Here is a 15,530-nt window from a genome sequence, read left to right as displayed (position 1 = left end):
ATTCCGCTACCACGGACCATAAATTATGGTCCGTGGTAGCAGTATCCATAACGGAATTCTTAGATAACCCGAACGTTGTAGGCTGAACTTGAAAACACAAGTTCATTCATCCCTATGAGACTGCCATTCAGGCTTCCATAGGAATACATAGAGAAACTGGCTTCCTGCCCACACATAAGATGCTGTGTTATTTGGATAGTGAGAGTGCTGGTCACATGACACAGCTGAGGATCAGAAGGGAGGGGATAACTAAAATACAATCACCGGAAAGAAGACTACCTTCACTACAGGTCAGAGAATTGTGTTGTCATACTAAGAGCCAGAAGGATGGAATACCCCTTTAATAACATTTATCCCCTATCCGCCGGTGTATGGGGGTCAACCACAATTGTCTATGGGCCTCTGGCTATCTTGGCTGGTTCCATAAAGAGTGCAGCGGTGATCCGACATGCCTGTCTCCCCTGCTTTCTTACCCCCAATTATCACTATCCAAGATGGGGGTCCCAGCAGTAGTATTGTACATTTATCACTGATCTTGTGGCTTCCCCATAAAAGCTCTTATTGAGAAAACCCCTTTAAGGGTTATTTCTGTGTGGGAGTCGCTGTTATGGGCTCCTGCAACTAGCATTATAATGCCAATGCCCTGTATGGTCCCTGTATATTAAGTTGTACCCTAAAAGCAAAACTAGGTGACAATATGAATGCAGACCTGGAGGTACAGTATGTTAACCTTTTCGGTCACCTAATTTAATATATATATATATTTAAAATTATCTTTTTTTTTATTGCGACATTTGTTCCCATGCGCCACCTACGGAGGAGCTTGCCACAGGACGGCTTCCGCCCAGTCACTTCCGCTCAGCTCAGCTGTGGTGGCAGTCACGTGACATCAGCTCTCCTCCGGGTCACTTCCTCAGCGACGCTGCACTCCTGGAAACAACTAATAAAGTTTCACTTGTTGACTGTAAGGCTGCGCCTGCGCACTGCTCTCTGCGGTCACACGTGTGGTGTGGAAGATGGCTGAGATCGCGCGGCATGAGGTGGACAGCGAGCAGGTGAGGCGCTGACATAGCAGAGCGGAACCGCACGCGTTATCCTATGTGTTAGCACGACGACCAGTGCCCGTATGTCTGCTGCTAATGTATTGTGCTGCTTTGTCATGGAGGCAATATCCAATGTGCTCTCCATAGACGTAAATGTTAAAGGGGTTGTTCTTCTTTGCCGGGGGGGCTTTTTTTTGCCAGACTGCTACCAGGGATAGAGGCATATGTATCTACTACTGGGTTTCTTTGGACCCCTGCAGTGACTACCTTGCTCCGGTCTCCACCTATAAACTTCCCCCCCCCCGTCACATGATCTAGTGACTTGACACAAAGAGGACAGGTCACTGCTGTGGCCAGTGGATGGCTGCAGCAGCTGGAACGTTCAGTGACAGGGATCAGGTAAGTGTGCTTCCTACTGTCTTGGAGATGCAGCTGACACGCGGACCGCCATTTCCCGGACTGATCACTGTCGTCTGTATCAGGCCTAACTACTACAGGAGTAGTCCTCAACTTGGGGCGACGGAGGCTCACCCGTAGAGCTGGTGTCCGAGCCCTGCCGATCAGTTAGTGATGGCCTATCCTGGGGAGTAATGGCTGGACAACACCTTTTAAGGCTACTTTCACAATGGTTTGGCTTTCCGTTTGTGAGATCCGTTTCAGGGCTCTCACAGGCGCCCCAAAACGGATCAGTTCCGCCCCAATGCATTCTGAATGGAAAAGGATCCGCTGAGAATGCGTCAGTTTGCCTCCAATCAGTCTCCGTTCCGCTCTGGAGGCCGACACCAAAACGCTGCTTGCAGCTGTCTGATGAAACTGACACAATCGGACACAGAAAACGGATCCGTCCCCCATTGACTTTCAATGGAGTTCATGACGAATCCGTCTTGGCTACGTTAAAGATGATACAAACGGATTCGTTCTGAACGGATCCGTCTGTGCAGATCCATGATGGATCCGCACCAAACGCGAGTGTGAAAGTAACCAAATTATTATTTATTCGTTCGTCTGCTGTGCCCCCCTCCCCCCTTGATGATTTGGCGCTCTGTATTTTAATAAGCAGTAAACTCGCAACGGGGAGGAGACGCAGTCTTCTGCTGTGGGCGTCTCCTTCTCCCTGGCTGTGTGCGGTCCGCTCTGATTGGATCGCGCTCACAACCAGGCAGAAGGAGACGCCCACAGCAGAAGACTGCGTCTCCTCCCCGTTGCGAGTTTGCTGCTCATTATAATACAGAGTGCCAAATCATCAGGGGGGGCACAGCGGACGAACAGGGGGGGGGGGGGGGGGGGGGGGGGGGGGGGGGGGGTTGTGTCTTGAAAAAAAAAACATTAAATACACCCATGGCATCAGTGGGGGCCGCTTTACAAGGTAATACCATCAATAGCCTATGTCAAAACTGATGAAAGCTCCTCTTTAAGTCCCATGCATCCAGGATAAGGAGAGATGTCTGTAATTGGTGGAGGTCCTGGCAGTGGGCCTCCACTGATCACAAGAACGGGGGGCTGTATTCCTTCAGCTCTAGGGGACTGCCAGAGACAGCAGTCCAGAGGAAGCATACTTAATGGTCCACATGGGTTTTCACTGTGCCTCAGTCCCTGCGTGTAAACCTCCGGCACGGACGGGGTTCAGGTGCATCACTGCAGCCAGTGATTGGCATGTGACTACTGAACCACTGTGGCCATGTGCTGCTTGGGAGGCAGTGAATGGCTGCAGCAGTGCACGTGACCATGGACAAGTTATCACATTTTGGGTCAACAGGGGAGCATAAGGCTACTTTCACACTTGTGTTGTTCTTTTCCGGCATAGAGTTCCGTCACAGGGGCTCTATACCGGAAAAGAACTGATCAGGTATGTCCCCATGCATTCTGAATGGAGAGTAATCCGTTCAGTTTGCATCAGGATGTCTTCAGTTCAGTCGTTTTCACTGATCAGGCAAAAGAGAAAACCGTAGCATGCTACGGTTTTATCTCCGGCTAAAAAAACTGAAGACTTGCCTGAATGCCGGATCAGGCATTTTTTCCCATAGGAATGTATTAGTGCCGGATCCGGCATTCAGAATACCGGAATGCCGGATCCGTCCTTCCGGTATGCGCATGTGCAGACTGAAAAAAAGGTGAAAAAATAAATGCCGGATCCGTTTTTGCCGGATGACACCGGAAAGACGGATCCGGCATTTCAATGCATTTTTTCGACTGATCAGGCATTTTTAAGACTGATCAGGATCCTGATCAGTCTTACTAATGCCATCAGTTAGCATACATTTTGCCTGATCCGGCAGGCAGTTCCGGCGACGGAACTGCTTGCCGGATCTCTCTGCCGCAAGTGTGAAAGTAGCCTAAAGCAGCGAAAGGGGAGCTTCAATGCTGGAAGCAAGCAGGGCTGAGTGGCTTTTTTTTCTTCCATTTACGTTGGACAATTACATGGCATTCTAGCGGTGGTTGTCTGAAGCCACCACTAGAGGGAGCTTACTTCATGCTGTTACTGTTGAGTTTACATTAATAGCAGTAAGTAGTTGTGCTCCATCTAGTGGCAGCTGCGGGTAGAAGGAAAGTAGAGCACATGGTTTTCTGTAAATTTTTAGACTTGGGAGCTGAAAGTGCCCATGGGATTTATTATTTTTTCAAAGCCTGTAGCCCTGCCATAGACTGTGCCTCTATCCTGTCTGTGTAGTGTGTTGACCCCCTTCGTTCTCTTTAGTCACCATGTCTTTTTGACAGGTCTTTCCTCTTATGAAATGAATTTCTCTCTTTACTCCCGTCTCATGCTGCAGATCATGTAGCGCTGCCTCCTCCCTTTTGTCTCATTTTTTTTATTATTATTCTGATTGACATAAAGGTCTGTTATAAAGAAGTTTTAACCCAACGTTGTATTTTTTTTTTTTTTTTCCTTGCTACTCTCAGGTTAAGAAGGCAGCTAAGGCCCTACTCGCTTACCAAAAAACCAAGGGGCGCTCCAATGCTTTACTCTTAAATGAACATGACCGGATATCCATCCTGCTTACTGTATGGAAGATTCCAAACCAAACAAGAGCATATAAAATGTAAGCTCATATGGCTAGTGCCCATCCCATGCTTTTTGCTTTTCTTTTTATTAATTTACTTAATAGGGTTGGCCAGTTTCCAGTGTAATTTGTCATACTGCCATATATGTTCCATACAAGCATACATAACTGTATACTGGGCCCCGACTACCCTGGTGAAGTAAACCCTCACCAGGCATCTTCTGCATCCATTGGCTGCAAGATGGTGGTGATTGCTTTTTCTGGCTGTTCCTGGGTACCTTCCATTCTGTGCATGTGCTGAACAGTGATGAATGCGTCCCATGGATGCGCAAATGCCGGCAGCAGAATCCACTCTGTCTGTGCATGTGCTGGAGTACATGGTCGTCACCAGCTTGCAGCCCATGGATGACAGGTGAGGATGTTTACTACACCAAAACCGGGGCCTCCACTGGGACAGGTGAGGGACAGTAATCCGTCATGCTTGTATAGATCATACATAATTGTATATGTCATCCTAACAAAGTGGAATTGGGAGCCCTTTTAAGGTGACAGTCTGGAATAATTGAGTTTCTGGGACGAATCCTTGGGTCAGTTTCCAACATGAAGCCGATGTTGGTGAGGTATTCTTGCCTCTCATTTACACCTCCTGCATTGAGTGTACAACATATATATATATTTTTTTATCTTCTCCTGCAGTCCTCTTCCTCATGGGATTCGACCAGATACACATGACGTTTGCCTCTTCACAAAAGATGAACCAAATATGTCTGTTGAACAGACGGAAAAGCTTTACAAAAAATTGCTCAGTCAGCATGGAATTACACAGATAACTGAGGTAATAAGATGTATATTAGTGAATGGTCTATATCTGAGAACTCATTTCACTTTGCACTGAGTTAACCCCTTCCCGACCAGCACCGTAATAGTACGGCGCTGGCCGGGTCTTTAAAGATGGCGCCCGCTCCTGAGCGCTGCGGGTGCCATATCCGCGGGTGGCCGCCTGCTTCTTATAGCAAACACCCGCGGCTCATGTCCGCAACCGTCAGTAATGCTGATCACGGACATTTAACACCTCCTGACCACGGCATCTGAGCACGCTGAAAACCAAAAGCGCGCGTTTCCGGTGGTGCTCCAGCTCCCCCGTGCCACGATCGGAGGAGACGGAGCTTGTGTGCAGCAGCCCCTGTCTTTGTGAATGACAGGAGGCTGCTGCATAGTATTTCCTATGGAGCCCTTGCCTGTAATAGGGCTCCATAGGAAACAAGCAATTTTCTCATAGACTCCAATGCATTGGGGTCTATGAGAATAGCAATCTAATGATTGCATGTTATAGTAACTATAAAGAAGTGAAAAAAAAAAAAAAAAAAAAAATTGAAAGAAAAAACAAAAAACATTAATTCTAATCCCCCCCCCCCCCCCCATTTTCCTAAAATAAAAATATCAAAAAAATACACATCCTGGGTGTCGCGATGTGCGAAAGCGCCCATAGTATAAAAATATATTCCCCATACGGCAAACAGCAAAACGGAAAAAAGCATCCAAATGGCCGATTTCTCCATTTTGTGTCGCTTCATTTTCTACAAAAAATTACATTAAAAAGTGATCAAAAAGTCATACACACCCCAAAATTGGGCTGGGCATAAAATTTTCAATAGATGGTTCCGCAAAAACGGAAAGTATACGGAAGACATACGGAGTACATTCTGTACGTGTTCAGTTTTTTTGCGGACCCATTGATTTGAATGGAGCCACGGAACGTGATTTGCGGGCAATAATAGGACATGTTCTATCTTTGAACGGAACGGAAAAACGGGAATGCACACGGAGACACTTCAGTTTTTTTTTTTTGCTGACCCATTGAAATGAATAGTTCAGTATAAGTAACGCATACTGAACTAATAAAACGGGCAGTATACTGAACGCAAAAAACGTTTGTGTACATGAGCCCTAAGGTATTGGCGGATTCGTACTGACCTGTAGAATAAAAGTACCCGGTCAGTTTTATCGTATCGTTTATGGAATTTTTTTTCCCGCTTCCCACTACGTCATATGCAATATTAAATGGTGGCGTTTGAAAGTACAACTTGTCCCGCAGAAATCGAGCTCTCATATGGCTATGTGAACAGACAAATAAAAAAAGTTATGGCTCTGGGAAGGCAGGTAGCGCAAAACAAAAACGCTAAAAAAAAAACCTCCATTGGGTGAAAGGGTTAAAGGGAATGTGTCATCAGAAAATGTCCTATTGTTTAAATCACGTTTTTATGTTTAACATATTTTTTAAGAATTTTTGATATTCTAGATTTCAACAAAAACCCTAAGATCCTTCAGTTTTCAAACTGGCCACTAAGCCTAATAATAGCCGCCACTTTACTGCATTCCCTGCAGTATCTATACACAGAGGTGATATCATTACAGGCAGGATTAGAACAGATAAGACCCACCATTCCCAATAGGTGATTGTCACATCTTATCTATTCTTTCCTTGTACAATGACCTCTGCACAGGTCACAGACCAGGCCTAGAAAACTCCCATAGAAGTCAATAGGGTCCCCTCCTGACCATTGTGTCTATGGCCCATGGGGCTGCAGTAAAGCAATTTTCTAAATTCTGTTAACAGCTCAGGCAAGATGCCCCCCCCCCCCCCCCCCCCCCATACTCATGTTCAGAAAATAGAATAAAAAAAATCTACAATCAGAATATAAAAGGATTAGAAGAAAAGGATGTGTCGCTATCTCGTTTAAGCTGGCAGATAAAAGTTTTGGTGACACATTTTTATTAATGGTGTTTTTTCCCCCAATGTTACCAGAAGGCGATGCTATTGAACACAGTTTTCAAAATGAGAATTGGTTAAAAAGAATATTAAACAGTGGTTTCCAGGACTTAAAAGGGTTTTCAGAGACTTAATACTGATGACCTATCCTCTGTATAGGTCATCAGTATCTGATCGGTGGGGGTCCGACACCCGGGACCCCTGCCGATCAGCTGTTAGAGAAGGCACCAGCTCTCACCTCACCAAGCACAGCGCCATCCATTGTAAAGCGGCTGTTCTTGGTATTGCATCTCAGCCCCAATCACTACAATCGTGCTGAGTTGCGTTTTGGCTATGGGACCGATGAACGTGACCTCACATGACCTAGGCAAAGCTGCGAGCGCCGCTGCCTTCTCAAACAGCTGATTGGCAGGGGGTCCAGGGTGTTGGACCCCCACCAATCAGATACTGATGAGACTAGATAACATTTGAAGACAGCACCAGCGCCCAATACTTATTCCATGATGCATGGCTCGCAGTGGGCAGGCTCATCATCACGCCATCTGCAGGGAAAAAACTAATGTAGCCGGTATCTTCACCTTGTATCTCTTATTCCATACCCATCAGTACATCAAATGGCTTTTACACGCCTCTTACTTTTTTCTCTATCCAGAGGATCGGTCATCAGTAGTAAAGTCTCAGAAAACCCCTTTAAAAATTGATGACCCATCTTCCAGATACGTTATCGATATAAGGATAGGTGGACGTCCGAGTCCTAGCGTCCTGCCGATCAGATATTAATGACCTGTTCTGAGAATATTTAAAACGCTTTAAAGTGAAGCTGTCAGGAGATTCCTGCTGGCAGAACGACCGGCATCATGAAATCCTGATGGGCTCCATAACATACATGAACATTATCACTTTAGTCATGTATAATGGAGCCTTTTGGTGGTGTTATACTGAAGTGTCGGTAATCTATCCATGACATCTTATGTATAAATTGTAATGTATGTGTCGGCAGATCATCCCCCTGAAAAAAATGAGAAAAGAATACAAACAATTTGAAGCAAAGCTCCGCTTGCTGGGCAGTTATGACCTATTTCTTGCTGATGCCAGGATCCGCCGACTCCTTCCAGCCCTTATCGGAAAACACTTCTACAAAGAGAAGAGGTTAGTGGAACACACAAATGGTAAACTAACGCCCAAAAGTTCATCTTATACTGTATCCATATATCATGCAAAATAAGCAGCACTTAAGAAGTAGGGAGGAGGGTGTCAATTTTTTTTTTTTTGTGTGTCCCCCTCCTCATGGCATTAGTACATATTAGAGCAGGGATCAGCAACCTCCAGCCTAGGGTTGCACCAGGTATCGAATTATCCATACCCAATCGACACTTTTGTACCGGTATCGCTTCAATACCGGGATTTGCCTTTTACTGATACTAGGCTGCGCTACTGCACAGCCTAGTATCACAGAACATGGCACGCTCTGCTCTCAGCGCGCGCCATGTTCCCTCAGCAGCACAGGGGAGAAGGAAGCAGTGTCTCCCCCACCCTGTGCTGCTGTTGCCACCAATGAGGGGAGGGACTGGGGCCACTGCGCCACCAATGAAGATAACTCGCCCATTAATACAGATACAGGAGGCGAGTGCCGGCGGCAGAATGACATAGCTAGCGCCCAACCTCTATGACGGGGAGCTGCGATCAGCGGCAATTAACCCCTCAGGTGCGGCAGCTCAGGGGTTAACTGCCACTGATCGCAGCTCCCTGTCATAGGTGTTGGGTGCCGGATATGTGATTCTGCCACTGGAACCTGCCTCCTGTATCTGTATTAAATGTTAAATATCTTCATTGAGTGCGCCTTCCCGGTATTAAAAACATTGGTGGTGCGGTGCGTCCAGTCCCCCCCCCCCAACCTCCCCAGTATTATAATCATTGGTAGCAGTCCCCACAGGCTCCCCTCCACCCTCTTCACAACTGACACTGCACCACCAATGATCAGAGTCCCAGCAGTGAAGTCGCGGGGCTCCGATCGGTTACCATGGCAGCCAGGACGCTACTGAAGCCCTGGCTGCCATGGTAAGCTCCCTGCTGCTGTGTGCACTATGCACAGGGCAGCAGGGAGAGTGTGAAGTCCTATTCACCCTGATAGAGATCTATCAGGGTGAATATGACAAGGGATCAAAAGATCCCAGGTTCTAGCCCCTAAGGAGGCGAATAGTTATTAAATAAAAAGTAAAAAAAATGAAGTATAAATCACCCCCTTTCCCAATTTTACATATAAAATATATAAACAATAAATAAACATATTACATATCGCCACGTCCGAAAAGTCTAAACTATTAAAATTTGAAAAAAAAATCTCCTATGCGGTGAACGCTGTAACAGAAAAAATAAAATAAAAACCGCGCGATTCGCCATATTTATATATTATTTTTTTGTCACCTTGTCCCCCCAAAAAACAAGATGGGACTGTTCGATTATGGGCCGGACGTTCCATAAAATGTGGAATGCGCGTGGCTTTTCTGGTGGTATTTTTTTCCGCATGGTATCGAGTATCGCAATAGTTTTTTATGATATCGAAATCTAATCAAAATTTTGATATATTGACAACAACGTTTGCATACTGGGAGTTGTAGGTTCACAGCAGCTGGAGTGCCGATGGTTGCTGACCCCTGTATTAGAGGGATGTCCCAATCTGTAAAGAAGTCCAGTACAGCCTTTCCATCAGGTTACCTGTTCAATTAGAAGGGGTGTAACCTCCCCAAGGACGTCTTGCAGTACAAATTGTATCTCTCTACTTTTGTGGCGTTTCTCTACCTCATACCAGGAAAGACTTCTGCATGACATCTCCTGAATGATCACTTGCTAGAGATTGTTAAATAATTCCCATATACTCTGTATGGAGTGGGAGGTCATATGCTGCTCCATGCAAATTCCCCCTTAGTGCGTTTGTGTACTGGGGGGTCCCCAGTTCTAGTAACTGGTGGGGTCCACTGATCAGACACTTATCAACTGTCCTCTGGCTAAGTGATAAATGTTGCTTTTTGGGACAACCCCATTAAAGCCATTGCACTCCGCTCTGGTTAATAGATGGTTTGCTTTCTGAAGTTTCATTTTCATGTCCTTGTGTCCGTGTCATTTTGCATCTTCCAGGTGACTTGTAAAAGATTAAGGGGGAGATTTATCAAACTGGTGCAAAAGACGACTGACTTAGTAGTCCGTAGTAACCAATCGGATTCCATTTTTCAGAGTTAATATCATTAGTGTTTAGTTAATCGACTTTGCTCTCGGATCCGGATTTCGCTCAACACTAATCGGTATGATTGGTTGCCATGGGCAACTAAGCCAGTTTTCCTTTGCACCAGTTTTGATAAACCTCCCTCTGTTTTTATCTGTGCCCACCTTATGCAGAGAGCCGCAGTCTGTCAACCTAAAGAGCAAGAATCTCTCCCGTGAATTGAACCGCCTCATCCAAGGAACACAGCTTCACGTTACCAACAAAGGATGCTGCTAGTGAGTGTGTGACACTTCGTCTTTATTACAGAGAGGTGAAGAACATGGCTATTAAATCATTCTTTTTTTTTTTTTTTTATTGCAGTGCAATACGTGTGGGTCACACAGGTATGAAGGTGGAAGACATCGTTGAAAACGTACTTGCAGTTGCTAAAGTCGTAGCTGAGAAGTTGCCAATGGTAGGTGTCTCCCGCACACAGTTGTGCATCACATCAGCATATAGTCTGGGTCTTTTATTTAAGATGCACTCATGAGATATATATTTTATATTGTCATTTGTGCCGATAAATGTATGTCCAGATAGTTTGATCCCTGCATTGCATGTGGGAATGAACAAACTCGGTTCAAATGTTTAGACACTGTATATATCGTTTCCATATTCTGTAATTATTTTTTTTTGTAGGGTGGGGGTCATTGTCAGTGACCATAAACAGCGTCTGCCTTTGTCTTTTCAGAAATGGAAGAATGTCAAAGTTCTTCACCTGAAAACCCAGTCGTCCATGGCTCTGCCTATCTACAACTCCTCCTTTGACAGTCTAAAAGATTTACGTTTGGTGAAGGTTGAAGTAAGTGCACAATCTCTGGCGTGTGCTGACTGTGTGTTCTCCACTAGTGGTAAAAAAAAGTCTCGTGTGGCAAATCAGATTTTTAAAGGGGTTGTCCAAGCTGATCTGACACTCAGTGCAGGGGGGGAGGTGCAGTTGCCAGGACAGTGGTGTGACACCCTGCAAATAGTTTGTACAAGTCCTATTAGGAGACCTGTGCACCGTACTTGGTGGACATCAGTCGGTTGCCTCAGCAACTTTAGCACCCGGAGTTCAGTTGCAGCTCTCCACACTTTGTAGGATTGGGTGGGTGACTTTCATTGGAGAAGCCCTTGAATACAAGCTTCCTTAAATGTGGGAATAATCTGTTTAACGCAATTCAGTTGATTCCCTTTTGTAACATAGCCTGTGCAATGAACACCGCATTTGTCTTTTTGGCTTGGACTAATGACCATAGGACGGTATTCCTTAACCAATGGTAGATGCACCACACATGTCCATTAGGCCAATGTAGCAGCACATTATAATAAATGTGGCTGCAATAATAATTGGGAGACCTCCATCCCCTACACCCACCTTTTTTGTTGTGTTTTTTTTTTTTTTTTTTTTTTTATATGCGGCATATAAAGTGTCAAAAGTTGCAAGATGTTTCCCTCATTCTGTTGCAAAATTAACATTTCTTCTCGATTACAGGAAGTTAAAACGAAGAAAAAAAGCAAAAAGTCAGCTAAAGAGCACAAACCAGTAACCCCAGGCTCTAAGAAAACTGGGGATGAGCTAGCAAATGGGAAGAACGATACAGCCACTCCTCACAAAGAGCCGAATGAAGCAGATGATGCGGAGGAAGAAATACCTCAACTGGTTCCTATTCAGAAGCCCATCAGTGCAACAAAGAGCAAGATAAAGGCAAGTGTTCAGTCCTGTCAACACGCACAACATCTCTTAAAATGGTAACCTATCCCTGGGTTACGTTGTCTACCCTCAAACAGTGTCAGATAGGTGCAGGTCCCACCCCTTGGACCCGCACTTGTCACTAGAACCAAGTTCCCAAAAATGAAGGAGAGCACGCGCAGCTGCTCTCAATTTCTCTGGGAGTGCCGAAAATAGAGCGAGCGCATGTGAAAGTTCCATAGACATTAATGGCGAGCTTGGCGTTTAAGCACGGCTGACGCTCTATTCACTTCTATGGACCTTTCGGAGACAGCTGTGCCAGTGCTTGATTTCCTTAGAAATTAATGGTGGGCGCTTTGTGCTCTTGTTCTCTTTGGGAGCTCTGTTCTATAGAAAGGTGCAGGTCTAGTATTTCTAAGTGTCTAAAAATGAATCGTCTTAACAGAAAGCACCTCCCTGTAAGTAAAGACCCTCATATTATTGTATCGCAGAGAAGTGTTGGAGACTTAGAAGTGTCACGTTTGTGTCAGTGGGGTCTGTCGTGGTTTCCTGTATTTTTGGTGCAAAGAGTAGTACTAGTCTGTCAAAAATATCTTGTTCTTCACAGACCCTATTAGATGGTGATTTCCCATTAGTGTCGAGGGCTGCATAATTTGCAGACTACATAGTGTTTTTAGATAGCAAACAACAGTGTACACGTAACGACTGAGTACACCAGGCAAGCAGTAATTAAAATACCAACAAAGACTAAGGCAAACAAGTTAATAACACCTAAAATACACAAAATTCATGAGCGTCAATTAATAAATAACAGTCCTAAAAACCACAGCAGGCAAAATCTGTATGTTGGTGAGAGTGACAAAATTGGCTTCTGAAGTGCCAGTAATGCCAATGTGCCAAGAAAACCCATGATGATGTGACGTCAATGGCAAAAAAAAGCCACTCAAATATGATATGTAGACCTGTGTAAAAAAAAAAAGTGAATCGTACAATGTTCAGGCACGAGAAAAATAAGTATAAAACACAGCCTTACACTAATAGTGCTGTGAAATAATCCTCAAGCGTATCCCTGCTATCACAGTGAACAATGGAGAATGTCCTATATAGAATCAGAACCAGGCTTGGAATTAACTAGCCTCGCTAAAGTATAGTAAAGGAGATGGAAAATCCAAATGAAGCTTGGAGTCCATATGATACAAAGAGAGTTAGTGGTAGCAAGACGCATCTTACCCAGATGATGTCCTCACTGAATGGAGCTAAGCTCTGGTACATGGCTAGATGTTTTCTAGTCTCCTGGCCCCTCCTAAAGGTCTTCAGTGTGCAGTACGCATGTATAGTTACTTTAGCCTTTAGGGATGTGGCTAGGTACCACCAGGTACGACTAACCAACTACATTACAAGGAAGTAAAGGGGAAAGAACCACTAAAATACCTTGCTATACAGGATCCCAGTGGTAGGACCCTTTGTGATCACACTATGGATAGGTCATCAGTTCTAATCTTGAGACAAGCCCCTTTAAGCAGCTTGCTTGTTACTTTTTAGGTGTAAGTAGAGGAGACCTTACTTTTAATTACTATATGTATGTGATTCTTTTATAGAAAACTGATTCTCTAGAAGAATCCAAAGTGGAAGAAAAAAGCAAAGCGTCTGAGGAGAATGTGAAAGCGTCATCTACTAAAAGCTCTACACTTAAGAAGCGCAAGATAAATGAAAGTGAAGACTTTAAGACCCCAAGCAAGCACAAAAAAGAAATGCCATCTGAAGAAAAGAGAGAGAATCCGGAAGAGCAGGAAACGCCAGCAAATCGCAGCATTCTTAAAAGGACCCCACGTACACAGAAAAAAGGGCTGTCGTCTGATGAAAAGAGCAAGGAACCTGAAGAGCAGGAGACTCTAGCCAAGGGCAGGGTTCTTAGAAAGACCCCAAGAAAACGCAACGAAGTGCTGCCGTCCGAGGAAGAGAGTAAGGAGCCTGAAGAGCGGAAGACTCCAGCAAAGCCCAGTGTTGTTAAAAAGACCCCAAGCAAACACAAAAAGGAGCTGGTGTCCGAGGAAGAGAGCAAGGAGCCTGAAGAGCAGGAGACTCTAGCCAAGGGCAGGGTTCTTAGAAAGACCCCAAGCAAACGCAACGTAATGCTGCCATCTGAGGAAAAGAGCAGGGAACCTGAAGAGCAGGACATTCCAAAGCGCAGTGTTCTTAAAAAGACCCCAAGCAAACACAAAAAGGAGCTGCTTTCCGAGGAAGAGAGCAAGGAGCCTGAAGAGCAGGGGACTCCACCCAAGCGCAGCATTATTACAAAGACTCCTAAAAAAACACCCAGAAAATCTGCAGTGAAACTCACAAAATCAGCCAGAAAAGCCCCTCAGACCCCAAAACTGAAGCAGAAAAAGAAAATGAAGACCCCACAGTCTGTATAATGCTAGAGATATGTAATGGTCAGGTTTATCCTAATTAAATATTTCCATATCTTTCTTAATAAGCATTCCTTTTACAAGTTTATAGATTTTGTCTATACTGTTTTATCCATAAAAATGAATTATAAGATGAGAATTAGTTAACCCTTATGTCTGTACGGTAAACCCATTATCAGAGCCTTCTCTTTACTGCCTGACATCCTTTTTGCATTGGTTCTTCACAATTTGGGCCAACTAGTTCTGCATGAATGGGCATTTCCAATGCTTAAAGGGGTATTCTCCTCTGAGACAATAGGGCATATCACTAGGATATACCCCCATTGTCTGATAGGTGCAGGTTCCACTGCTGGGACCCACACTGATATCCAGAACGGAGCTGACAAAGTGGTGGTTGGAGGACCCCAGAGAATTCCCCATTCATTGCTCCAGTTGTTCTGCTGGATTTATTTCAAGATGGTGCATGCCTTCTAAGTGGCTTTCTCAGGGTGGTGTCCTTTCTGTGGCAGCTGGTGGCAGTTGAAGGCTGGAACTGAGCATGTGCTTCCATGTCTGTGAGCAGGACAGAAAAATTAAGAAAAAAGAACAAACAGCAGGTGTCACTATACAGATACATTTTACTGAATAACTTACTGGCTGTACTACATTTTTAATTACACGCAATTACAAAATTATTCAGATCCAGGTGCTGGTTTGAAAAATATAGAATATTTGTTTTTAGGATACCCTTTACATTGAAGAATCGGGCATTTGAAATGTTTTGGGAAAGCACATTTTCATGTTTGAGACATATAGCATTCAATACTATAGAAATAGGTGACTACACTTTGGCTGATTAGTGCTATTTATAACAAAAGTAAAAAACAAACGCCATATTCTGATTAAGGAAAGAGGTAATATCCCCTGTTTATATAGAAATAAAAAAAAAAAATACAGGTAGGGGTCACCTGATGGTTCTGGTATTCAGCAACATTTATTGCATTGCTATGGGTCAGGGATGTCCAACCTGCGGCCCTCCAGCTGTTGCAAAGCTACAACTCCCAGCATGTCCTGATAGCCGTAGGCTGTCCAGGCATGATGGAAGTTTGTAGTTTTGTGACAGCTGGAGGGCCGTAGTTTGGGCATACCTGCTATGGGTAATCATGGCAGCTGCAGCATGGTCAAATGACAAAAATGTGGGGTGGAGAAAAGTACTGTTGTGGTGCTGTAGGGGATATAAAGCAAATGGCTTTATATAAAAGAAAGGATTAAAGAGAAAAAAAATTCTAAAACAGTTGATCCTCGAGGTGGACATGTATAAAACCTCAAAAAGAGTTTCATCGGTTATTTAATTATGTTGTGCAATCAGTAAAACAAGGTACAAGCATCTATGTAAA

The 15,530-nt window shown here is 44.5% G+C and overlaps 1 protein-coding gene across 1 annotated transcript; it reads left to right on the top strand.

Annotated features, from left to right (window-relative positions):
• The first annotated feature begins 968 nt into the window (after positions 1–968).
• Positions 969–14,287, top strand: RSL1D1 (ribosomal L1 domain containing 1). Its single transcript, XM_040441647.1, has 9 exons — positions 969–1,055; positions 3,942–4,081; positions 4,739–4,877; positions 7,813–7,961; positions 10,206–10,307; positions 10,393–10,486; positions 10,763–10,873; positions 11,546–11,758; positions 13,342–14,287. Exons 1-9 carry the CDS (start codon positions 1,017–1,019, stop codon positions 14,158–14,160), a joined length of 1,806 nt encoding a protein of 601 aa, XP_040297581.1. The 5' UTR covers positions 969–1,016; the 3' UTR covers positions 14,161–14,287.
• The last annotated feature ends 1,243 nt before the right edge of the window (positions 14,288–15,530 follow it).

This window comes from Bufo bufo, chromosome 7, assembly GCF_905171765.1.
Source record: "Bufo bufo chromosome 7, aBufBuf1.1, whole genome shotgun sequence".
NCBI lineage: Eukaryota > Metazoa > Chordata > Amphibia > Anura > Bufonidae > Bufo > Bufo bufo.
This window is presented reverse-complemented; position numbering and strand designations above follow the sequence as displayed.